This window comes from Cloeon dipterum, chromosome 3 (genome assembly GCF_949628265.1).
Source record: "Cloeon dipterum chromosome 3, ieCloDipt1.1, whole genome shotgun sequence".
In the NCBI taxonomy this organism is placed as follows: Eukaryota; Metazoa; Arthropoda; class Insecta; order Ephemeroptera; family Baetidae; genus Cloeon; species Cloeon dipterum.
In genome coordinates, this window is record NC_088788.1 from 10,893,741 (window position 1) to 10,920,461 (window position 26,721).

The window sequence follows — 26,721 nt, forward strand, 5'->3', positions numbered from 1 at the left end:
TACATACACGCTCGCGCGCCCAGGCTATTACTCGAATGAATCATGGCCGCATAAAATTCGACGGCCGACACTTAAATCAACAAACTTTTGACTTGCTTGTCGTTTAATGAATAAAAATTGCTGTCATTTTGCGGCACGGGTGGCTTAAAAATAATAAGTCGTGTCGTTTTAGCAAATTACAGAGGAAAAATGTAACAACACTCTGCAGCTTTTCTTCTCACTCTCGTCCAAGGTGCCTGTTTTCCAGAGTTTTCACCCTTGACGATTGTCACTTTTGTATGCCTCAAGTCACGAGAGTAATCTTCGCCGAGCCGTTAATACACTGTCGGCGCGCGACGTGGCCCTGCTGGCGGCCGGTTGGTGGGTGTGGGTGGCTCGGCCAGACAAAAAGCGGGCGAGCAAAATCTGCTGCTGAAAAAGAATCTCACTGCTGCTGCTGCTGAAAAATTTCCTCACAGTGAGAAACAAAAAGCACGCAGCTCAAGCCCCGAGCTCATTTTTCATTCCTGCGCTGCTTTTCGCTCGCGCGATGAAATTGTGACTTTGCTACGCGTCTCTTTAATTCGCGCTTGGATCAATCAAAAGCAATTGTGCTCTCGCCACGATTCACTCTGGAAATTGGGACTGAAAGCCTGCGTATAACTTTATTCCCTGCATTTGGTGTAATTCGATAAGGTTTTAATAAAAAAGGATGATTGACGTCACATTCACAAATGGAATGTTCGAAAATCATAATTGAATTCCTACTTTCGCTCAGCGTAAAACGTGTTTGGTTTTTGAGAGGGATGGAATCTCTTACTCATATTTTTTAAAATGAATATTTTCCTTTTTCATAGTCATTCTAACCAACCCTGTGCATGTTTTCATTTGGTTTTAGGAATAATTTAGACGGATTTCAGTCCTTTTTAACAAAAAATCGTCAGTTAATAAACGATAAAATTTAGAAAGAATATCTTGTTTCGATTTTCTAGCAGATTTCATACTAATAATATTACAATTTATATATAATTTACTCCATCAGCAGTAACTTTGATAAATTTAAATTGAACTATAGCTAAGAGGGTTTTGACTTTTCCATAAACTTCTCTGGATAATTGTTTTAATCGACAGATAGTAGTAAAAAGATGTGGTCCGGAAAACGGAAAGTTCAGCGGGGAGCGGGTACCAGATGTGTGATCAAATTGGTTCGCACTGCGCAGATCCAAGATGGCGTCTGAATCTGAATGTGGGAAACAAAAAGCTCTCTTTGGATTCCCGTACGAGTGTCAAGAGTTTGTTTTTACGATCCAAAAGACACAATTAGTACAAGTAATGCAAATTATATCACAAATTTGACCAAAACTTGCTTCTTTTCGCGCATTTTCACGTGACCGTTTTTCGCGCCATACTCCACCGGACGCCATATCTGCGCGTCGCACGAATCTGGACCCCGCTGGGAAAAATTTTTCTGTTTGAGATCTTATAAAAAACAAATTGATTGCTTTATTTCTTTATTTATAATGCCAACGGTGTACAACTATATATAAACATAGAATTACAACTTTTTATATAGGCGGTGGCCTTGGAAAGATAGTTTTTTTCACATGTTTAGCTTTATAGTTGTACGCCGTTGGCGTTTAATAAATAAATCAATCAATCGATAAAAAAACGAAAATGTTGTTTAAAATTTCGATTTTTACTTTCTTCTAAAACAATTTTTGAAAGTTTAAAGGACAATTTTGGCTTAGAGTTTCTTTTAATCAAATGTGACTGTACAGAGACACAGCATACACTATTTCAAGATTTTTTTTAAGAAGATTACACATGCCAACCGCCGGCTGCTATCGGCCACACTAGCTGTGACGCATGCGCATTTTTTACAAATAGGTTCATATTTTTGGCGGTAAAACAAAGTTCTACTTGTGCTGCGCACGTCGCACTGGACACTTTGGTCGGTATATCCACTTTACCTAATTCGACCCTCAAGAATCGATTTGTGTGCTCAGAAACTTCGTCCAAGACGGTCTTTAACATTTTGAAAATAATTCTGTTATTGAAGTACTCAAAGTACTTGAAGAGAACCTGCCGATTTAACGGTAATGGAAAGCTTAAATCCTTTTAATAAAGATGTCGGTACATATTTTTCAATTACACCTATAAAATGATGTCATAATAGGCATATGTATTTGCAGCAATTAATTCACTTGTCATCAAACTAGGATTTCCACATTATTTTATTAGAGCAGAGACAGCAGCACAATTTCTTCATTGTACACCAGCGCAATTCATTCAACAAAGGCCAAACTTTGCCTCTCGATGCTCGCAGTAATATATTACCTATAAGGCAAAGAAGTCATTCAAAGCGTGGCGTGTATGTAGTGCGTGGGAATAAATGAGCAGTACGACAAAGCCGATTTCACGGCAGATAAATTCAATTATTGCGGAGCAGTCGCACGTTTGCTCGCGTTCAAGGGGGGATTACCTTTATTTATTGCATATTGAATCGAATTCCGAGAGATAGTTATATATTTTATTTTATTGTCTCTCACTCTGCGATGGCGTACGTACACTGCTTGCTGCACAGCACAGCACAACACGCAAAAGCAAGAGCCCACGACTGGGAATAATAACAATAATCCCGACATGAATAGAGAGGGTGTTACAACGTCGGCAATAAAATTTATTTGCCCGCGCGCCCACGCTGCTGAGCAAACTGCTCGCGCTTTGAAAGAAAACACACGGCTTCAAAAGGATTATGCCCGCGCGCTAATGAAATTTATTGTCAGCCGCGCTGCTAGGAATTCCGCAATAGAGGTTTCGCCTCAACTGGCGGTTAGACGGTCATTTAAAACAACAAAGTCTCGGTCGGTCTGTGGCTCGCTTTGGATGTAATTCGCATGCATAATGTGTGAAATGAATAACGTTTGCACGTCCGACCGACCGACCGTCCTAGATGCAAATAATCGTGCGCTGGAGCGCGAGCATTTCCACCCGAGGCGGCCAGCTAATGCTTAGTTGGGCAAATATTTCTGCTTTGCTGCTCGCCCCGCCGCTTGTGTCGCAAACTAGCTGATTTTAGGCGACCCACCGGAAAAAGCGGCTGTTGAATGCTGCATGGGAATGTGCATGCTGGGCACCAAGGTATGCCGCGTGTCCAAGTCTGCATTACGCCTCGAGAGGAAAAGTGGCCAAATTTATTAAAGGGATAATTTGTTTTGTACATACTGGCTGTGGTTCTCTCTTCTCTCTCGTTATCATAGCACTATTTATGTAAAGTGGATTGATACACAGGGCAAAACTTTAAATTTACATGAATTGTTAACCACATTAGCCACTGATCGAATTGTTAGTTTGAATAATTCTCTCCACAATGTGTAACAATCTAATCAGGACCAAGAAACAGTTAAATTTCAGATTTGGCTAGATTTCTTGAAATATTAAATAAATAGGTTTTTAAAGATTTTACGCTTTATTTTTATTCTTACTCTATTTCCGATTTTCCAACAGGGTGCAGATTATGAGGTAAATTTCCTTTCAGGTGAAAGAAACCATGATTTTCATTAAGATATAGTGCTCACCTCGTTGATAAAGCTGTAAACTTTGTAGCTGATTTGCTCAGAAATTCAAAACGGCAACCTGGGAAAGTCTAGCCCTTTCCATAATTGTGTTGAGAATGTTGAAGCTACACAAATTTAAATATCTGCGAAGGATATATTTTTGTCATCTGCAGAGCAAATGAAAGTGTTTAATGATCAATCTTCCTGACTCCGATAAAAGAGTAAAAAAATAAACGTTAGTTTTGATGAAATTTGAGAAAAATATTAATATTCACTATTTCCGTTTCTTCTCGGCAAGGAGATATTAAAAAATAGTAATAAAAGAAAAGGCTAGGGATATTATAATGCTTGCGTTAAGCTTGTGTTAAGAATGCATTGGCATGTACAATAAATGTGGAAAAATAATAATTTTTTGGCATTAAGTGTTCTGCAAGTAAAATTTCGATTATTTGCAAAAGAGAACTTTCAAGAAAAATCGGCACTTTTTTCCATTTTTTACTTTGCAAGTGGTTATTGGGACATGTAAAAGTCATCACTAAATCGTTTTGGCAATATTCTGTGCCCATCACAAATAAAGTAAAAAAAAATTACTTCCATCCACTTTTTATATCGACTATCTTTTTTATACAAAATTATCGATAATTTTATTTTTATTGTCATTTTGCTCTGCTCTTTTTAGAGGTGAATAAATTGTTTTTAATGTTAAAAATGCTATGATTTTATTTTTCTTGGCATATTCTGCAAGTTTTTCCTCTCCCAATGTGCAGTCAGATACACCTCTCGTTCTTGAGTAAGCAAGTTTCATCTCGGCTATATCGGTTTAATAAAATACAGTGAAACATTAATGATACAGAATTGTGCTTTCTATTTTAATTATAAATAATTAATTAGATTATAACAAAATTATATTTTATAATGATACAACTAAATTATTTCACTTTTGTGTAGCAAAAATTATGTTTATATTTAATTTTTTTTAAACACAAATTGTTAAATAACTATTTTAAAATAAAACAGGTCATTTTTTATATAAAATGGCTTTTTATTATTATTTATTATTGTTTTTGAAAATTTAAATAAATTAACAATGCTGTTTCAGCAGCATAGATCTAATACTAAAATTACTGAATACCACGTCTTCTGCCTTTTCAAAGTAGAGCTTTTCATATTTTCTTATCTAAAGGGTTTTATTTCGAACATCTAATTAGCGCAAATTAAATTGATTGTAAAACTGCGGGCGAATTACAGCCAAAATAAAATAAAATCAAGTATTCATCGCAAAGCTTTCATACCAAATCTTTGCAGCGTTGGAATCGAGGTTCAAGGGTCAGAGATGCGCAGGCCTATCACAAATGCAAGTGGTTATTGGGACATGTAAAAGTCATCACCAAATCGTTTTGGAAAAATTCTGTACCCATCCACTTTTAATATCGACAGTCTTTTTTGTACAAAATTATCAATAGTTTTATTTGTATCGTCATTTTGCTCATCCAAATGAAACTTACATAAGAAAAATGGAAATATGGACTTCAACGTGCAACATAGAAGGTGAGAGCATATTTTTTTTATATTTGCCTCAAGTTGGAACACAATATAAGAAACGAAATCTGCACGAGCTGTGTTGTGTGTTTCCGAGCATCATGCGCGAGCAGTGCACTATATGTGTCATTCAAACTGCTCAACTCCTCTCGTGGCCGAGAACAAAGTGATTAATTCTGCTGCCAGCAGTCGAGTTTCGCAACGTGGCGCACGGTTTCGCAGAGGCGGAACGAGGTGCGAACGCCTGAACGCAAACGAAACGAGATTAAGTGTGCTTGTGTGTTTCATTTCGCTAATGCAACGTGCGCGAGTGACTGACAGCCGAGCACGCTCCTAACTTGACGACGATGATGTACCACTTTCCGCCTGCATGAACATGGCAAACGCTGGCGGAAAAAGCGGAAAAGTTGCGAGCGGCGGAGGAATGATGCTCGTTCGCGATAAGGGTGGCGGTGGTGGTGGTGTGGTGGTGGCTCATTGACACACGCGAATGAGACGCACGCCGGCAGCAGGTCAATGCAATCGCGGAACAGACGCACGTCACCTCTGCTGCGCTGTCGGTTTTCGGTTCGTCACGCTGCCTGCCGTCTCGCAGATAAGGAGCACGAGAGAAGAAAACGTTTGGATACGGAAGCAGAGATAAACACAGACAGTCAGCTCCTGTGCCGATTTTAATGGCGAAAAAGTGCAAGGCTGGCAGGAAAAGTCAGCCTGGACAGGGGAATGTGAAAAACGAATCGTTTGCCTCGTCACTGGAGAAAAGGAAATGGTTGTCGGGAGGGAAATTTTAGGAAATTAAATTTGTAAATAAATACTGGAATGGTTTGTATGTATTTCGAGAGATAGGGAAATAATGGTCACATTTTCATGACCAACATTCATTACTTTCATAAGGGATAATTTTGTTAATTTTTAAACTGCTTCTCCTGGCCAAAATGGCAGCAAATCTCGTGAAGCGGATAGAATGGGACAGCTTAAAACATTTGTTGCAATGAAAAACCACCATTATAACTTTACAGATAGATATTTCCAATTATTCAACAGATGATTTGACGATTTCCAAATAAAAAGCTGTTTAAAGATGATTGAGTTCATTATGATTTTCAGAAGCCTTTATTCTCTTGTAACAAAAATTCAGCCATTTCTTTAGTTTCTTCTCTAATTTCGAAGCCATCTTGGATCTTACCAGCGGGAACGAATTTTACCGCTGGGACCAACAAGACTTTTCTTGGTCTAACAAGTATTTAAGACATTTTTTCGTACTATTTAAATTCGTACTATTTTATTTTTTCGTACTATTTAAAAATCAATAAGGACAATAATTGTAATTTTTCATTCAAAGGACTACCAATTTGCTATTGATCGGATAAAACTCTTTTCTAATCCGTTTAGGCCAAATAATAAAGAAAAATATATATTTTTGTATTTATTTGCTGCCGACATAAAAATTGATTTGAAAATCCCCTACTCACCCTCAAACGACGACTCTGATTTTTCACCCAAACGGGGAAAGAAGAAAAATGAGGAAAGTGTCAGTAAAGCCGGCTATTTTGCACTTCCCTAACCTCCTGGCAGGAGCTGCGGAGCGCCCGTCAAACCGACGACCGGAGATAAATCTAGTTGGCTGCAACCCTATCTGAGAGTGAGCTGACTGCACATGTTGCAGCTGCGACGTTTTGATAAGGAAAAATACTTCATTGGGATTCGGCGAACGAGTTCGGTTGGCAATTTGCTACGCGGAGGGTTGCCTAGCCGCTTAGATACCCGACGCAGAGCATATTTGCCGAGCCGAGATAAAATCTAGGCACCTGGAATTTTTCTTCGCCACGCCGGGGACGCGGATGAGACGTTTTGGTTTCGAGCTGTTTCCCGCGCTGGCTCAGAAAACGGGCACCGCTTACTCTGAAAAGGTACTCATGTTTTATTAAACTGCTCCTGCCGCCCAGAGGAGAGCGTGGTGCTAAAGAGGATTTTTCGGTGTAGGCAACCTGCGCAGCGGATATGCTGTCCCGGTTGCAGCGATTCACTCCATTTCCGTCAACTCTCAACCCTTTATTAATATAATACTCAGCCGGCAGTTTCAAGAGTTTGTTTACATGATTAGTTTTTCCGCCAACGCACTCTTAAAATGAAAAGACATTTGATATTGACTCTACAAAAGAGGAAACGAAGTGTTTAAGGATAGAAGCTCTGCTATATGCCGATAAGATAAGGGTTTGGAGTTGAAACTAATTTTATTTTTCCACTTATTACATTTCTGAGCGAATCAAATCAGCATTAATTCAATTTTTTATAATTAAAGTCGCTTTCGTTCCATTTAATGCTGTCTATAAACCATTAAAATTACGAAATGTCTCAGGTTAAAGGACAAAATTGATACGAAGTCATGCAAACTCCACGGAAATCAGTCTAATTAGCATATTATTGCGTCATAAAGATTTTTCGACAAAAAAATCATGTAAATGGGTTTTACGGGACAATTTTGGAAAACTTTCAAACCACAATACCTCATCTACCTGAAGTGCAATTTAAAAAAATGAGGCGTTCTCTTTAGATTTCTACTAACGAGCTACCACCATATTTGATATCCTAGGTCAAAGGTCACGATCTATGTAGATTTAAAAAGAAAATGAGAAGCGAATTTCTGCAATACAAATGAGAGAATATTGAAACACTTTCCAGTAGACCAATTGCGTCAGTGGGTTGGAAGATAATTTATCACGGAAAACGAGCCAGTGTGTGGACGGGCTGGTGGAAAATCGACTGCATGGCTGGAAGTGTAAAAGGGCGTTCCTCCTTCTATTACCTTTTAGTAATAAAATTTGGAGCACTTCCAGAGCACTCGGCGTCAGAAGCACATTATAGAATTCCGTGTGCCGAGAGAGCCAATCGGCCATATTCCGTTCTTTCGAATCACAGACGATGAAAACCACACGAGCCGCAAACCGAGTTTGGAATGAAATTCGCCTGGTGGCGCGAAAGAAAGTTTTTTCATTATGTTAATTACTGCTGCTTTATAACGCCTCGTGCCACACAATATAAAAAGTTCCAGCATTGTCAACCCTGTGCGAACAAGAGCGCGAACGGAAAGCAAACTTGCTTCTTTCGGCTGCTCGTGCACTCACTTAGTTTGCAGCAGAAACAGCAGTGGGACAAAGTTTCGCTGCTTTTATATATAAGAGCTGTCCAATAAAAAAATGAGGCTCTCGCTGGCCAGGCTCGTATTGTTGTAAGAGAACTGTGCTGCCTCTTGTCGCGCACCTCGCAGCCCTCTTTTCCCCAAGTCAAAGGCGAATAATGCAGAACGGGAAATTCTGCATCCCTCGCACTCTGCGCCATGCCGCAGATGGTTTATTTCGCGCAAAAATACACGGAGCGGCAAGGTGAGTTCTTTCAAATGGGCGCCAACTTCGTGAATTATAAATCGAGTTTGAGAAGCAGCCATGAATTTTCCATTGTCTTTCTTTCTGCCTGCGCGGAATGGAAAAAAGAGGCAAATAAAGCAATAGCACGCTTCGTCGAAGCAGCTGAATGGCGCTGTGTGTTCGTTTGTTCGTTTACCATTAGGGCTTGGGATTATTCCGAGCTGTGGATTGAACACGCCGCTTTGTCAGCCTCGACGGCTTGTGGCGGCGAAAGAATTAAAAACGTGTGTGTAGCTCTAACCCTCGCGTGCGATTTCCCGCGGGATTTGAAAAGATATCTGATGCAAACTCCGTGTTCCAGAGGGAAATTAATTATCCCTCTTCCCTTGAATGAGCAAATAATGCAAGGCTTAAAGGAGGTGGAAATAAATGTTTTACTTATTCCTTTAGATAATTTTCAGTCCGCAACTTGTTGCTCGATTCAAAACGTTCCTTTGCAAACACGATAAATGGATTATGAATTTTAGGTCATCGATGTTTTTGTTGAGCTTTCTGTCGTTTTTGAGCATTTGAACTACTTTGCAAAACAACTAGAATTGAGTCAAACCTGTAAAAATCGACTATTTGTGATCGTGAAAATAAAATTTCCTAGATATAAAAAAAATAAAACGGAATATTCCCAAAAAATATTTTTTGAGGCTTTCCAGACTGCATTATTTTTTCATAACAAAAAATTCAGTTTTCATGCAAATTGATATACCGCCATTTGGTCAATTTTAATATTTTGGGGTGTAATGCCGGTTCGAACAGGTTAAAATAATTGTGTCGTGCTAATTTTTAAATTAACAATAAATCCTATGCCTCTTTCCATTGGAGGCGACTTAATATATAATATGTTCGTTTTGATGACTTCAAGTCTCGGGACAAGATTCAGAAAATAATCCACTTTTAATTCAAAGATATAAAAGAAATAAGATCAAATTTATTTAGGATATTTTAAATTAAACTGAAATTCTAAAAGAGCTAAAAACTTCAGCAATTTTCCACACAAAAAATACATCTTTAATTCACAGCCCTACCCATACATTAATTTTAAGGTCTAAAACTTCGCTGCAGCTAAGGATAAACAAACCGACAGTGCCAGCAGTGGTATATAAATTGAGCTAAACGCGGAAAGCACGATAAACTGGGAGGAAAAGCCGCAATCCCGAGCCAGCATTTGATTTGGATTGTGTGCCAGCTCGGAGGGGGGCGCAAACGGGTTATGAATGGCCGTCGAAGAGGTCGGATCGGGTGATTGCCTCACTTGCAGAGAGCGCGTGAACTCGGCATTAGTGTCGGGCTGCGTGTGCCCGCGCTGATGTATTGTGGTTAGCCAGCGGGGCGGCCAGCCGGCAGGCCGAATAGGCGAAATGACTTACCCCGGTGCGAGGTGCTGTAGCTGTTGAGGGTGGTGCTGGCGCTGTGGTTGCTGTGGGTGCTGTTGTGCCGGTTCAATTTCGAGTACCTGCCGCACCGGCAGTGAGGACAAGAGTCGCCCGACTCGGAGAACGACAGGGCCGAGTTTGCCTCTCGGATGCGCTCCTTTGAAAACAGAGAATCTCTTTTAATGACTCGTCGGTGCGAAATCCGGCAGCCCCAGCAGCCGCTCCTTCAAATTGCACATTCCGCCCTGCCTAGCAAACTTTGCGCCAGCACTCGCTTTCACAGCCTCACACTGCGCGAGGTGTGTGCTCGGACTTTAATGTGGCACCAAAATGCTACTGGAATTATTATTAAAAACTGCTCAAACCATTCTCTCTGCTTCTGGCGTTTGAGTGTGCGGAGAGAATATTAATTTGGAAAAGCATTGATCTGCAACCCAGTTTACTGTGACCCAAAAAACTCCAGCACAAAAATAAATGAAAATAACCGTGCGGTGATATGGCAAAATAATATCTAGCATTTTACTTTTAGCGTGAATGTTAGCTATTTCCCAATTTAAAAATTTTCTTGCTTGTGTGCATCTTAAAACCATGTAATTTTTACCTGTCTATTTTTCCTCGCTTGCATAAGGGTGGCCCATCGTGTTGGTGGTGGCGGTGGGGAAGGCGACAATGACGGGGAAATAGGTGGAGAGCAGTGGTGTTGGTGGTGATTTTCGTGGTGCATGTGGTGATGGTGGTGGTGCGGCATATCCTCGCTCGAGTAACCCTCCACGTCAACGGTGACTCGTTTGTTGTGCATCATTTAGTCACCTGAAACACGAGACACGGAAATTTTATGTTAAAACTGGAAATAAATTTTATTATTCGGCAATTTAACATTAAGAAATAAAACTAATTTGTAAGGTTTGATTTTAATTTAAGCATCAAACGCGCATCTAACAAGCTTATGAATTTAATATAGATAGGAATTTTTAATATCAATTCTTCATTCACGTGATTCACGTTTATTTTTAATTAAAATCTTCTTTGATGATTTACACAATTAATCTTTATATTGGTTCTTTGGGTAGTATATTTAATATTCCCCATGTGGTTATATTTTTAATAAAGCTTTGCCAAGCTGCAGTCAACCACTCTACACTCCACAGCCGATGATGCCAAGTCCTAGCAATTTGCTACAATGTTTATTATTTCGTTTTGAAGGTAAAGAGCCCAGAATTGAGGTACTTTTGTTGTCTAGTGCTAGAATTTAAATTTAAAATTTTCCCTTTTATTTTCTTTTCTTTAGACATAATATACATATTAATAAATAGTCTTAAAAAATATCTTAGATAGTCGATGTGAGCCAATCCAAGCATGGAATTATCATAGCACACATATAAGTTAGCAAAAGTCATGAGTGGAGTTTTACAGAAAAATAAGCTTGGCTTTGCCCTCAGAAAATTACATTTTGATGGGGAATCTGTAGAATTTCTACTAAGAAAAGGGATTAATATCCTCAATTTAATAAAAAAAAACTAACTTTACGATCGTTGAAGTCTAGCTGTTGTAAAAATGTAATGAAACCTACATAACAATGCACTGTTGACCAATTTTGTAAGAAGATAAACATAACTAACAATTTTAATGTGATCTTAAATTCTATTGTTTAAGCTTTTGTTGGTTTTAAAATTGATTGAAACATCGACGTTATAAATTTCACAAATTCCGTTTTCATAATGCTCCTACAGTGACGTCAAAAATTGTGCAGACGATGGTCAACGCTTTCAACTCGGGCGATTTCAAGTTCGCCTGCACCAAAAACGAGTGTCCGCGCGAGGTGATAAGAAGACGGCGTCACTTCTCCGTTGAAAAATGCAAGTTCCAAGAACGCGAGGAGCGGGGCAGGGAAATTCGCGAGCGGAAGCGTCTGCTGGCGGAACTGCAACACCAGGAAAAGGTCGACTACCTGCAGCGCCGACCGTGCGAAGAGGCGCCGGCCGTCGACGTCGCAGCGTCGGAAAAGCAGAAGGCGAAGGAGGCGCACGCGAAGCTGGTCTTGTGGCGGAAAAAGCAGCTCGAGCAACAACGCCAGAGCCAACTGCAGCTCGAGAAAAAGCTGAAAGACGAGCATCACGGGGTGAAGAAGGCGTCTGCGAGGAAGAGCCGGCTGAAGAACGACGACGGCCACATCAGGGAGGTGCAGGAGAACAAGGCCCTGCAGTTGAGGGAACATCAGAAGACGGCCGCGATTGGCTCTGGCTACAAAAGTCAAATGGCGGAACTGCGGCTGGACGAGATGAGGAAGGCCAAGCAGGCGGCCTGCGACGCGCTCAAGAAGCAAAAGCAGACGGCCGTGCAGCGGGTTTTGCAGAAGCACCAGCAGATTAAGCAGAAGGCAGCCGAGATAGTGGCCAACGAGATTCAGGTCAAAAACCAGAGAGCCGACTATGTGCTTGGAATAGAGCCTGAGCCCCCTGTGAAGTGCCTTTTTAAACCAAGGTAAAAGTAGAAAATCCCAATGGTATTTTCTGATAAATTATTATAATGATTAATTTTGAGACACAATTAGCTATTATAAATGTTAAAAAATTAAAAAATAGCAAATTTTTAAGTCAAGAAAAAGAAATTTGCTTGACCTAAAAAATTTTAAACTTTAAATTATTTTGCAAAATATTTTTTGCTAATTTTTTTAATATTTGTTTTATTTTAATGGATGTGGTGATTTTTTCAGTATGTTATTGGGCAATCTTTTTAATCTCCTTTTTTAAAGTATTAAAAATTAAATATTTAAATTTTGAACCTGCAATGATTGAATATAATATCATAAAGATCCTAGTTATCAATATACAGCTCCTCTTCGATTCTCGATTAAATTCTTATTTTCCACAATTTCAGCTTTTTTCAGTAGGTGGCAATTTACGAACCGTTTATATCATTTCATGATAAATTAGACCTATAAATAGCTTCGATGCCATACAAGGCAATCGGCGAAATTACTAAATTAAAAATTTTGATCGATGTAAGATTATTAAAAAAAATCTAGACAATTTTTTAACTCTCTTACCATATGTAGCAAACAATGGAATGATCAGAAAAATATAAAAAATCTTTTGTAAGTGCCAAGAGACTAGTACAGACTGTTCCGGAATTATTTAGTGTTTGCTCTCATATTTTAACACATTAAAATTTTGATACCAGTCCAGTCTTTCTCCGATAAATTATGAAAATTTCCTGGTGGTTAAAATTGGATATCTAGCTTTATTTTAAAATCTGTCTTGGCTTATGAATGTTAATTTCCCTCAGACTAACTTTGTTTAAATTAACTCTTATAATAATAGGCATCTATTTTTAATTACATAAATTTATAAGTGTACAATTTCAGAATTTAAATTTAATTTCGAACTCCACATGGCATTCTACTAAAATATGAAATAAATTTAAATTCCTCGGAGATAGCAGTAATGATAAATAAAAGGTTTCGCTTACATGAAATGAACCACTACAAATTAAGTACGTTGTTTAGGTTCAACTTAGTTCATCCTTGTGGGTCACAAAAGCAACTTTGCATCAATTTTTTATTTAAAAATATATTTCAAGAAAATATTTTTTATTAATAACATCTCCATTAAATTTGGATCTCTCCAGACCGAAAAAGGTTCCTCCTCCATACATTCCTCCAAAGTACGTCCTGGCAGAAAAGACGTACAACCTCGAGTTTCTCCGCCTGAAATTCAAGTCAGACGAGGCGCTGTGGCACCGTCGGAACCGCGACTTTCCGCTGCCGACCCTGGACGCCATCGTGCTGGAGTGGAAGCAACGCAGCCGCTTCGAGGACCCTGACGTGCAATTCGGCGAGGTGCAGAAGGAATTCGCTAACGCCGAGGAGACCCTGCGACTGGAGCAGTGCTACTCGTGGATCTCGGCGCCGGTGTCGGTGCAGGTGCTGCGGCAAGTTTGCCTCGCGAGCCTGGTGCCCAGCGAGCAGGAATACGCGGCGCTCGGCGTGCTGGAGAAAATTGCGTTGCACGAGAAAATGAGGGAGAAGCAGGTGGCGGCCGTCGAGGAAGAGATCGAGAGGCGCGTGAGACGGCAGCACGCGGCCCAGGCCCTCGGCGTTGTAGAGAAATTGGCGCAATTAGAGCGAGGCGTCGGCGCCGACGAAGGCAACGACAACGGAGGAGGCACTAAATTTGATTACGCCACTATGCTGTACAAGAATGTGCTGCGACGGTGGGACAAATGAACGAGATTAAAGTAAATTCGATTTTGGCGTCACAAATACACACCCTACAGCGATATCTTTCATAGAGACACAAATTGTATTTGCCATGTGGAAAGAAAAACGAATTTTTAAAACTCTCCCATTCTAGGGAACCCCATGGTTACATATATTTTTTTAGTTTTTCATCGTAAAAACAATAATTTCTGAAAATTGCCTTTTTAAAGCTCAAATTATAATTTAAAATTGCAATTTCGGACAGTAATATCCAATATCCATATATTTTTTTCTGGAAAAATGGGTTAGAGTTCATTGTTAATCAGGAATAAATTCTAACTGTCATCAATTAATTTTTTGGGTAATTTTTAAATTCATTGGATCAGAAGATTTCACTCTTAAAATTTCAATTTGAAATATAACTATTGTGCTCCCAGATAGATTTTCAATACATATAAGTTTCCTTTTTATAATTTAATACAACAATGATTTGGATCTAAGATTACAAGAGTGATACAGTTTGGACCAAATAACATTATAGCTTCAATTTTTTAATTTACAATCAAGATCATAGATCAGATTGTTGTTTTTAAATATTTCATCAAACATATATATCTATGTAATTAATTTTTTCCAAATAAGCATCTAGGAGATCACCCTTTTAAAATCCTAATTTTATCATCAAAAAGACTTAAAGTTCCAGTTTTGATTTATATAGAGCGTTAAATACATTAAAAGCGTATTTGTATAATATTATTCATTCAAATATCTGCCTGCATTCTCATACAGCTTCTATTTGCACTTTTCCGCACGGGAGCTCTTTCCCGGTGTGCATGAGGCGTGGCATTAGAGTGAAAAATGCATGCCATGTGAAGATGAGTGGTCAGCATAAATGCAAGATATGGTTCTTTTATAGTCCCTGACAGAAGAGCGATGCCGTGTCATTAGTCAGCGCTAGAGCTAAAAGAGTTGAATACGTCAGTAGAGGGTGGCTTGAAACGCCACTTAACTGACTGAGCCTACTCCCTAACAGTCCTCCGCCCGATGTTGCAACATGGCCTTGAATAGAAATTTTATCGGTTTAACAGTTTTTCATTCTGAAAATTTGTCACAGCTGGGAATTATGTCAGTTTTGTTCACCTTCACTCACGCATTCGTCAGGATTAAGTCTGACGCAAGCAAGCTATACACACATATTTTGCCCATTTTCACCTGCCTGAAAGCAGCTTATCTACAACGGTGAATGGGTCTGTATAAATAGTAGAAAGGCAAAATGGAAATCAGAAATCATAAAGTCATTGGAATCACGGAAGGATTGTTCAATTTTTTATCACTCGTTCAAAATCAACCAGGTTTCGCCACTTGAAAAGTGAAGAGAAGAAAAATATAAAAATGTCTTTGTGCTTCTATATGTTAATAATTATAAAATTCTTTTGTAGATCAATGAATTGCACCTATCCTAAAAGCTGATGAAATCCTGACCACTTTTTGGCAGTACCAAAAAAATGAAGATTTCCAATAAAAGTTAATATTGGCTCAAAAAACTTTAAATTGAGTTAAACTTGCATGTCCAAAATTGTTTTTAAAACGAGTCTCATGTTTAATAACACAAGTAATTTATATCTTTCTCCATAGCGCGCTAACACCGTTCAATTAAAATAATTCACCCTGGTGACTTAACTAACATCGTTGAAAAGAATTCGCGTTTAAAAAAAATCCCGGCAATTAAAACGAAGCAAATCCTAAGAGTTTCCTTGTAAGTCATTTTCTGCTCGCAAAAGAGTCTCACCACCGAGTCAGTTTTAATTTCACAGTTTTTTTTCTCTGTCTTTAGCGCGAACTTGCGCGCAGCCAGTACATCACTCATCTCGCTGGGAGTCGAGCGTGCCAGAATATATTCGCTGTGAATAACGAGCCGAGGTGCCATAAATATTCATTAGACAGTGCCTAGCATAAATTGCAAATTCATTCAATCTACATTTCACGCTCGTAGAGCTGTTATAATTATGGCGATTTCGACCGAATCCGCGCTCCATGGAAAACCACGTGCCCTCGGCAAAGTCGATTGCATCCTGATTTGCACTCGGCATGAATTTGCATAGTGATTTTGCAGCATATTTTGACGTGCACTCTCCGTGGCTGCATTGTGAGTAATTGTGCTGATGCAGCTAAACCGACAGAGAATCAGCGCACAGCGAGCGTTTTTGCGACACGTGATTGGAATTTTCTGCAATCGGCATAAATAAATGAAGCTCGCACTGTTTGCATTATTAATTGCAATTGCATCATGAAATGAACTGTGTTTAGTGAATTGGTTTCAGCCAGTGTTCGTTAGTGTAGAGGTAAAATGTATTTTTTAATTAAAATAAGAAAAAATAGGACTGCTAACCCATTTTGCAAGCCAAACTGCTGATTTTTTTTAATTTTACAAAATTCCAAAATATTTCAGTATATCAATTTTAAATTAAAGATCATGTATCGCTATGTTCTGTCCATTAGACCGATTAAACTTGATGTGTGTTGAAAATTGTCGCAATGATTTAGGCAATAAATGTATCTTTTTCCTACACAGTTTATAAAATGGATCCAAATTCATTTGAAAATTAACAGTTTATTGTGATCACATTTTGTACTATTAATTTTAATTCCTCTCGTCAAGACCTATCTGGAAGCGTGTGCCAATTTTGGGGGTTTGATAGTGAAAAATAAGATTTTGTATTGGGAAAAGCAGCAGGCTTAATTCAGGCTTTACCTCAATTCTCAAAAGCTTTTTCATTCAGTGTCAACAAGGGTTTTTTAATGTGTCCTCTTTAAATCTCCTCTTGTTTATCTGAATCGGAAAAACCCATAATTTGAATTAAAAAATCACAATTTCGTGCTCAAGTGAAGAATGGCCGCAGATCTGCGTCCGGCGTTTAATAACCCACGCTGACATTTTTACGGCGGACGGAAGGTGTGGATTTGTGCATTAACGACCCCCAACGAGAGTGGTCCCCACGCGCTTTAGCGTCGAAACGGGGTGCTGCTATGACGTGTTTGCATTTCGCTGTAATCCCGGCGCAGGTATTAGCCAGCCTGGAGGCAGTAAATTTGAGCCTGCAGCAGCTCATCTGAATGCAAAGCAAAGATGTCGTCCTACCTCTCGCAGCAGCGCTTGTTTGTGTAATGTAGGTCGCCACCCTGGTGCGCAATTACGCCAACCACCCCCCGTGAGAGCCTTCGCATTGTGTCTCCAGCGGGGCAACGCTCTTTTACTAGACCGCTTTTTGCTGCTGCTCCGCACCATTCAGCTGCACACCAACGCACAACCCTTATTGCCATATTCCTGCGAGATCCTCGTTAAGCCGCTGCACTTATCGCCACTCGTGCTTGACAGGTGATTGCATTTTAATACTACCTAGATTTATCTTGCGGCCGGAAACCAAGGTAATAGATTGCAGATTTTGTTTCTTTTGCTGAGATTAGAAGCTTTCAGCCTTCCTCTATGGAGGGAAATATTTTCTCTGTCGCGTTGCTAATCTTTTAAATATATTTTTTCATCTTTCATATAAAGCCCAAGATTGCTGAGCTAACAATAATAAGGAGGTTTCTTATCTGTTGAAATATAGTTAAAACGTTTTTACTCCCGACGATAATTTTTCCTTGATGCTGTTCCTGGACTTTTATGACAATCATCACCAGATATCTTTGATCTAGAATAAATTTGTTAAAATGATGTTTTAATTCTAATCTATCCCGAAAAGGAATTTATGAAATAAGAGCAGAATTTTTAGATGAGGATTTTATTTTCTTATTTAAATAAAAAATGTTTCTTTGATTTACATAAATGCCAGGTGACGGTAGGGCCACGATTTAATATCTTTTGTCTTATCCATTTCCAGTCAATTTGTTGTTATTAAAAGTGCTGCATTCATTTCGGGTTGAATGAAATTATTTATTTCATTTTTTTAACTTAAATTTAGGTGTGTAGTTCATTTCTTGCCATGTAATAAAGCAGAGTATTTCTGAGCAGTATTATTTTACAGTTGGCGAGATGAAAAAAGGTCGCGATATACGCAGACTGATCCTTTACAATGTTACAAGTCGTAAACATGGCTTTTTACGTTCGTATAAAAGATGTAGAAAGATGAACAGAAATGCAAAAGTTTTTTGATGGGCCAACTTTTTGCTTGTTCGTTCGATCTTTTGGATTTATGGTAATGCTCCTCATTTATTCAACATGCTTCCCTCCGAACGGAATATATGGGAAGTTGGCATTCTGCTCAACTTTGCTTTTTTGCAACAATATAAATATCATCTGCCGAGATCGATTAGCCATTTTATTTTGGGGGAGGAAAGGATGCCAAGCCATTATTTACAATAATAAACGTAAATTATAATTAGGTGAAAATTTTAGAGGAGCAAATTGCGCTTTTGTAAGTGAGCACTCAGCCAAATCTTGTTCGGTTAATTGGCTAACTGACTTTACCCACCGCTCGCTCCGAAAAATTCGCGTTTGAGTAATGAGCGGTGGCAGAAGAGCCCTTCTTGAATTCAACAATGCGAATCGAGAAACTTGTTCTCTTCAGGCAGCCTCTCTTTTGTCTTCATTTCGAAGGGCAATAATCAATATTAACAAACAGTCAGGCACAATTAGTCGAACGAAACTCGCTCAGCCAAATGAGAGGGAGAGAGAGTTCGCCGTGGCCGTCTCTCTACTCTCGCAAGAACTTGTGCGGCTGCAAACTTTCGACTCGCGTGTCTGCCCGAAAAAGTCGTTTGCAATAACAATGACGACTCAGCTAATGTCCCCTGCTCCGTCTGCTGTTTAGTCCAATCCGCAAAACTTCATTGTTAATGTTGATTCATCTCTCTTATCCTTTTTAGCCGAATACGACCCCTTTTAGCGCAGATGATTTTGCTCGTTTCGGCCTCAAGTTTGGTGCCATGTGCGGCTGCTTCTCTTTCCTGGCGTTTTGGGCCCCGGCCAAATGACCAACGCCCGTTGTATCAAAGCCGCGTTCCGTGCGTGGACAAAACGCTAATAATCATGTTGGAACAGTTTACATTATTTCCGACAGTTTTTGCAAACGACCACTCTTATACGAACGCTCTATTTGTGCGCTAGGCACTGTGGTTTTTTTTTACTTCACCAACACTAATGGTCAAACTTTGTTAAACAACGCACGTAGACAGCTATACTATGACATGAGTTTAATTATTTGGCTCTAAAATTCAAGTTTCGACTGGATTTTTTTTTAAATATCATGGGCTGTGAAGATTTCATTCATTTTGTGATTAATTATTAAATATTTCATAGGAGAAAAAATTATATAATAAAGCTACTGTGTGCATCATCTTGAAAACGTAGACATAGCTGTGAAAACACGCTTTTCAAAGTAATTCCTAGGCATTTAAAAATATGAAAGATCTTGCTATGAATTTAAAATAAAGAAAATAAAAAATTAAATTAAAAAAAGCTACGATAACTAACAAAATATAAGTCAATTTTTTGTGTAACTTCTGAAGCACAATTTTTTTAATTTTCATCCTTTGATCACTCAAACGAAAGCAGCAAAACTTGATCTGAATAATACGTAGTTTTAGTATTTAACCCCAGTGCGTTTAAAAAGATTTATTAAGAAAGAGAATCGATTTTCAATTATGTAATATAAAAAGTTGATGCTTGTAACAAAAATATTCAATCAGTTTAATTCGAATTACTTTATTTTCATAAAGCTCTAAGTTCTAATTTCTATTTAACTCTTAGTTTTTTTGCAGGAAAGGTAGCAGGTGCGAAATGCAACAACACACGTTGCCAGCCAGTTGATGCGCAAAGTAAACAAGCAGGATAAGTTGGCAATAAAACTGTGAGAGTCGGTGGCGATCTTTTTGGCTCCAGTGCCAGCAGGTCGTTCGCGAAAGTAGAGACCAACACGTATGCGGATCACGATTATTTATTTTGACAGCTGCAGCAGCGCGGATAATTTTATGGCCACCTTCGCTTCTGGACGTAAAATGTCACTCTCGCTTTAGGCGATAAAACCGACAAATCGAGAAGGCGGATGGAATTCGACACCGCGCCCATATCATCAAGAAAAGCATTTCAGAACGAGTGATGTGACAACAGACATGAACCCTTTTTTGCGCAGCTATTTTTTTTCGCAGTGAAATAAAGAGCGAAATGCATCTCATTCATAATGATCTAGAGTGCGTCGCAGGCAGTTTTTGTTTCCCCGGACTCCACTCGAGAAGAGCTAGTGTGCGGTTATTTAAGGCGGTCGTTCAGCGGGTTAGCGTGCTTGAGGGAGAGAACCACTCGCTCATAATTAATACTTATTCTTCTTGAAATAGCTGCTGGTGCGGCATTAACGACGCCTGAATTGTAAATAACGGCCTCGATTATTTACACGGCTCGTTTTTCGCCCAAGATAATTCAATTTTATGCATTTAGGGGGCCAATGGCCAATTTCACTGCTTTCATAAACCATTAATGCGCATATACTAGACACACCAATCTAATTTTCTGCTAGTTTTTCCATCCCAATCTTGCGCGTTCAATATTTTTCTGTCTCTATTAGAGTGGTAATTTGATTTTCCGCGGCTCCCCGATCCAATCAGCTTCTTGTGTGCAGAGTTTCGTCTAAAATGAAAGAATTCGGACGCAGGCGGAAAGGTTTTATGAGAAGGCTCTGAAGAAGAGGAAAGGTTTTTATAGAGCTTACATCAAATCTTGCGGCTCCCAGTGTGTATTAAAACTTTTTATAACATCATAAACTAAGAGTGAGTTGTGCTATCAGAGAGACACACTGAGATTTGAGGAAACAATAAAGGTATTATTTTTGCTTTATCAACTAATGCCAAGAAAAATTTGTCGGATGTCATTTATAGCCTATTAAGCCTTTGATATAGGCACAGCTTGGAATTTTTCTGGACTTTCCTATAATTTTGTCGCATCATTGTTCATTGTTGTGATTTGTTTTGAAATTTTATTGTGTTGATTTGTATATAATTTGTTTCATACTACTGTGATGTCGAAACCTGTCAAAATGAAGGATTAACGGAAAATTTCATCCATGGAGAGGTCCGTTAAATTCATCATACAACGTCTTTATTTAAAAATACAAAATTCACCGTTTAATGGGGGATGAAATGAAAATATTTCCCTTACGCTCCATCAGTTGCCACACTTTCTATTCCACTCCTGCAATCTCAATCTCAAGTGTTGGCTTTGCAAGTGTTTGCGGACGAATCAATATTCGAATATGGACCCACTCAAAATGTTTAATTAATTTCGTCGCTTTTCTCCCATCGAGGCAAGGCAAACATTTTGCGCGCGCACCCTTTCATCTTCGGGCTTAGGCTCCACTATTTGCCGAGAAAGATTATTTTCTTTCACGAGCGAGAGTCTGAGAAAGCATTGGAGCGAAGATGGCTCCGTCCTCGGCCCCCATACACACAAAGGACCACTTTTTGCAGGCCAGACACTTATGAAGTGTACATGTATTTGGGTAGGAAGCACATCTTTTTGATGTCTTCTACTTCTCTCCCGCACAAAGCAGCATCTTCCAATCGATTTGCTCAGTAAACCGCCACCGCTTACACACAACACTGTCAATGAATTCAGATCGCATTCGCAAACCACTTCGGCACCCCTGGCAGCCGCATTTCGCGGCAACACGGTTTTCACGTCAACCCAGATATGAATGTTGCTCAAGACGTGACTGATAAATGCATGTCGTCATTTTGACGCATAGCTAATTAGCAAAACACTTTGGGAATGAATGCAATATGCGGCTTTTGAGAACTCGAACACAAAACTCACCACTTTTGTTCATGCACTCTCTATTTAAAATTTATGCTATAAAAGCAATGTGGTCTGGAATTTCTCTCTGCTCTTGAGAAAATATATTATTTTTTTAATTTAACGGAGTTTTTGTGAACTTCAGACAATCAGACAATCTTTTCTGAGCTTCCAATCGCTACGGGACCGTGAAATAAGCATGGATCACACAATTCAAGTCATTCGACCCAAGCTTAAGTTTGACTTAAAGATAATCTTTATTACGTAAATCTCTGATTGTGAGTTGCACTCGCCCGTCTGGCAGTGGTGGAGTTTGTTTGAGGTTTGAGGACACGGCTATTCTTCCCGGCTCATTCTAGTAAGTGCCCGGCTTTAGGATGCCACCGCAAACCGGCCTATCGAAGCTTAATCAGCTATTCCATGGGACGTCCACATCTGAAACTGACCGCGACCCAAAATAAACAGGCTGTTTTCCAGTCACGGCGACCATCCAGCGGACCGGACTAGAGTGTTTGGGGTTAACTTAATCAATTAATTAAATAAGCATCATCCCCTTTTACGGCCCAAGTCACAGGTGGAGAAAAAATTTAATGTTGTAGTTGCGCCATGTTTCTAGTTAAATTTAAAAAAATCAGTTTTCCAATTAAAAAGCCTATTAACTTTTTTAAACCGGAGTGCACAAAATATCCAAAACATAATTAATTTGTTTTGGATTATAGGGCTTAAATTCTTCAAGAAAATGAAACCCTTCAACAAAAATGGATACAAAAGGAGATTTCCGTAAAATAAATTGAATTATCAATAATTTGGGAATTTTGCAACAAACAGAGCACTCAAAACATCTAAAACCGCTAAAAATATACAAAAAAAAATGGTCTGAAACAATTTATTTTGCTTGAAAAACAGTCCGAAAAAGTTAAATATTTGCCGATAAAAAAACATTTGTAATTCGCATTTTCACAATTTCTGCCTTGATGTATTAATTGATGTATCTCCCAAAGTTCTAGAAAACTCTTTCTCAGTTTTAGACAATAGCGTTCGAGACTGACAAAGCTGTAGCTGATTAGCTTTTCCGGCAGAGTCAGTACAGTGCTACAGTCGGACGTTGGCTGCCAATGGAGCTGAACGTGACATCCCGCAGCGACAACTTTTAATTGCATTATCCGGGAGTGAAGGCGAACGCTGAAATTCAATAAATCTCCCTTTCTGCGCGCTCAAATTTGTTGCTCTTGCGCCACGCGCGGCGGGCGTTAACTTTTGGGAGCGACCCAAAACACGTTAGCCTGCCTGGCTGGCTGGCTGGCTGCAACAGATGCAGCCTGCAGCGTAACAATATCCATCTCGCGCCCCATTCCGAGTTGGCAGATGAGCTCAAGTTGCCATTAGGTCTTTCTTGTGCGGACTTCGGAGCACGTTCCGAATTTTGTTGCGGCCAGCACTCAAACGCGCGAATAGGAACTGAATAAATCATTCGTAACTGACGCTTTGTCAGTTTGAGAAGAGAGGGCCTCTTGAATATTGATTTGGGCCTCCCGCAAAAAAGTTTTTATCCAAACACTTCAATTTTGTCGTAAGTGAAGGAAGCTGAAATTTCCATGGGTCTTTTTCGTCCAGCGGAATTAGTTGAGATTAAATCAATTTCCCTGCGACTTCTCTCTAATGAGTCTAATTTTCTCTCCGCTCATTTTTTGCTCCGTCTTTGAGCATGCAAACGACTCGCAAAGAAAATTGCTGAAAACAAACTGCGCGCCGTCCGAAAAGGAGCCGCCAGTCGAGAGTCGAGGGCACGGCTGCTTGCAAAACCGAGTTACATTTGTTTTAACAAGGTACTTGAGCGGCATTTGCGCTTCCATCGTTGGCCGGAAAATTCTTTTTTATACATGCACGGCTTGAAGCCGCTTGTGCGGAAAGCCCGGAACAAGGGAGCGCTATTCCGACCAGCTTCTGCGATATTATTCTGTGTCGTAGGCAGAGCTAATAATTGCCCGGCTGCTCTTCCACTCCACTTGCCTTCATTTCTCTTTCTTGTTTATAATAGCAAAAAAACAACTTCCAGTTGTAACTACTTGCTGAGCCGCTCTGCTGGCTAACTCTTCATCATCTCGGAACCCCTTGTGAGCTAGTTTCCCGATGCCAAGTACAAAGTGATTCCCTAATGGTTTGTACACACTTTTCTTGGCCCCTTGAAAGAGATAGCGCAGCTGCAGGCCTATTTCTCCTACTCCCCTTCAACCATACATAGGCTTAGAATTTTGCTCCTGAGATTTTATTTGCCCCACATTTGGCAGCAATATCACCTAAAATCAATATTTCCCCTGCAAGAAAAATAGCCAAGAATTCGCACAATTGTCCATCTGCTTATCGTTTAGAGAAAAACGCCGTTGTTTTTTAATATATGATGGAAATTTTCTGTATTACCAAATTTACAAACATATACCCGAAATTTTTCATGCTAAGGTGCTTCCGGTTTTCAGTCTTATTAAATGGTTAATTACGGCGGTTATTCACGGAAGTTTCGAAAAAATGCTTGGTAGTAATTTGGTCTATTGTCCACCTTTTTCCGAACTATTATTCATTCTACTAGCGCAAGAGGAAAGTACTTTATCTGTTGCAACGTTTGCGTAATGCTACGGAGAAAAACGATATGTGCGTGTGGAAAATTTATTCTATTACAGGCGTGTGTTTTCTCAGCGAACTCATCTTGTTTTCTCAGCAGCGATGTCAGGTGTCTCATATAAATGCAATTCAATTCGAGAAATATTCCCTCCAAGGATATGGTTAGCTCTGCTGTATAGCAAGTTAGAATTTTGCCTCTCTCGCTCTCTTGTACCTCTCTGCTTTGAATTTTGCATTAACTGGTTGTCGTCTTGTTTTGCAGCCCCTCTCTTGGGTTCAGCTGCGCGCATACGAATTGCTGCGCTGCACACGAAAATTTTAATGAAAAACAGGAGGCGGAAAATTGCTGACGAGGGAACTTGTGTAAATGAGTTAAAAGGTATGCTTTTCACGTAACTCAGCAAGCCTAAAGTTCCCGGAAAAAAATCAAAACTCAGTAGATTTATCATTTTTTAAAGCTGATTTTATTCATCTTGTTATGGTTGGTCTTCTATTACATGAGAAAAACTTTCACAGTCATTGAAAAGAACACAACAATGGGCAGTTTCATAATTTTGGCCAATAACAGCTATATAACTACGTACTGCTGTACATTATTGTGTTAGAGATTATAGAAATCCAATAATATGCATAATTGTCAATTACTTGGATTCGTTACTTTCCTGGCTCTCCTTAGTTTGGTTGCTCTCATCAGACTTGACCTCCTCAGTTGAGTTGTTTTCTGCGGTGCCCTCCTCTGTTGAGTTGCTCTCTCCCGACTCTTGGCTCGCCTCGTTCGAGTTTTCCTCGTTAGTTCCGCTCTCGTTGCTCTCTTCGCTCGAGTTTTCTGCGGGAGCTGTGGTCACCTCGGCCTCAGTAGTGACCTCAACTGGCGGTTCCTCAGTGCCTACAACGGTCGTCTGCTCCTCGACCACGGTCGTCTCCTCTGCAGGCTCAGTTACTTCTTCTGCGGGTTCAGTCGCACCTTCGGTAGGTTCAGGAGCACCCTCAGTAGTGACCTCAACTGGCGGTTCCTCAGTGACTACAACGGTCGTCTGCTCCTCGACCACGGTCGTCTCTTCTGCAGGCTCAGTAACTTCTTCTGTGGGTTCAGTCGCGCCTTCGGTAGGTTCAGTCGCACCTTCGGTAGGTTCAGGAGCACCCTCAGTAGTCAATTCAGGGTTGCTAGTTGTCTCTTCGTTGTTTGGTCCGCCGTTGCCGTTTCCATTACCATTGTTTCCGTTTCCATTGCCTCCGGCGTTTTCGTTGTTGCCGTTTGAGCCACCGTTGCCATTACCAATACCATTGTTTCCATTTCCGTTGCCGTTGCCACCTCCGTTACCATTTCCACGACCATTATTGGGAGCTCTCGGTGGACGCCCTTCACTCAAGCACACCAGTGCCAAGCACACAAGAGCTACTACAAATCTGGAAAAATAAGAAATTAAAAGTTGAAGCTGTCGTATGCGGTCAAATTCTAGTTTAGACTTACACAGTCCTCATTCTGTTGCTGAAATGTAGAGTTTACGTGAAGCTGCTCGGTTTGATGAACTAGCAGTTTGCTGTGCCAGAAGGAGCAATTATGCTCAGCATTTATACCTGTCGGCGGAGACTACTTCCATGCGTCACACAGTGTGTGGCATCTTTATGATTATTTTGTTGATAACGATCTCAAGATAAGTGTCTAAGTAGCATAGTAAGACGTCACTTTTTGGCACGAAAAGAGATTTGTCTGGAAAAACATGTCGCTGTCCATTTCCTTATAAGAATTGCGCCGCAATTTTCCAGGATTAATCAAACTTCGAAATATCAATCAATCAATCAAATTTGTTTGTATTCGTATCAAAAGACTTGATTATATTCTGGCAAAAACAAGAACATTGCCAAATATCAGATTTGGAGTACACGTGTTGTTTGACTACTAAGATCGTAATCTTTTTCCTTGGTTTGATATGAATTAATCTTTTCATTTATTGATTTTTATTGAAACAGACTAGGCAAAAGTCACGGGGTAAAAAGGTGGGTGTGTATGTGTAAGAATAAATTGCAATGGATCATTAATTAAAAACAGTGGAAGTTTATTTTTTTAATTTTAAGTTATACTCTGGGAATAAGAATTAGCATAGCTCATACTTATTGTGTTTTTTATGTTTCGATATCATTATTTTATAAATTTGCTTCGTTCCAGATTGAATCTTGTAAGCGAAGCTATAATAGCTCTATACTGTGAGAAAAACTTTAATAGAAAATTATGATTGCCAATTTTGTTCAGCGCAAT

The 26,721-nt window shown here is 39.6% G+C and overlaps 3 protein-coding genes across 3 annotated transcripts in view; 1 reads left to right on the forward strand and 2 right to left on the reverse strand.

Annotated features, from left to right (window-relative positions):
• Window positions 1-26,721, reverse strand: part of LOC135938888 (uncharacterized) — a 105,104-nt gene that overhangs the window by 44,387 nt on the left and 33,996 nt on the right. Inside the window, exons 3-4 of the mRNA XM_065482896.1 lie at window positions 10,469-10,677; window positions 9,862-10,024 (exon numbers count right to left, since the gene is read on the reverse strand). Of these exons, the coding sequence (XP_065338968.1) occupies window positions 9,862-10,024; window positions 10,469-10,669 (364 nt within the window). The 5' untranslated portion in view covers window positions 10,670-10,677. The remainder of the gene's footprint in view (window positions 1-9,861; window positions 10,025-10,468; window positions 10,678-26,721) is intronic.
• LOC135941314 (uncharacterized) lies at window positions 11,621-14,147 on the forward strand. The gene is made up of 2 exons (XM_065486699.1): window positions 11,621-12,348; window positions 13,495-14,147. The coding sequence occupies exons 1-2, from the start codon at window positions 11,621-11,623 to the stop codon at window positions 14,090-14,092; spliced, it is 1,326 nt and encodes a 441-aa protein (XP_065342771.1). The 3' UTR covers window positions 14,093-14,147.
• LOC135940564 (uncharacterized) lies at window positions 24,906-26,068 on the reverse strand. The gene is made up of 2 exons (XM_065485496.1): window positions 25,936-26,068; window positions 24,906-25,871 (listed from the first exon to the last, which is right to left on the reverse strand). The coding sequence occupies exons 1-2, from the start codon at window positions 25,944-25,946 to the stop codon at window positions 25,106-25,108; spliced, it is 777 nt and encodes a 258-aa protein (XP_065341568.1). The 5' UTR covers window positions 25,947-26,068; the 3' UTR covers window positions 24,906-25,105.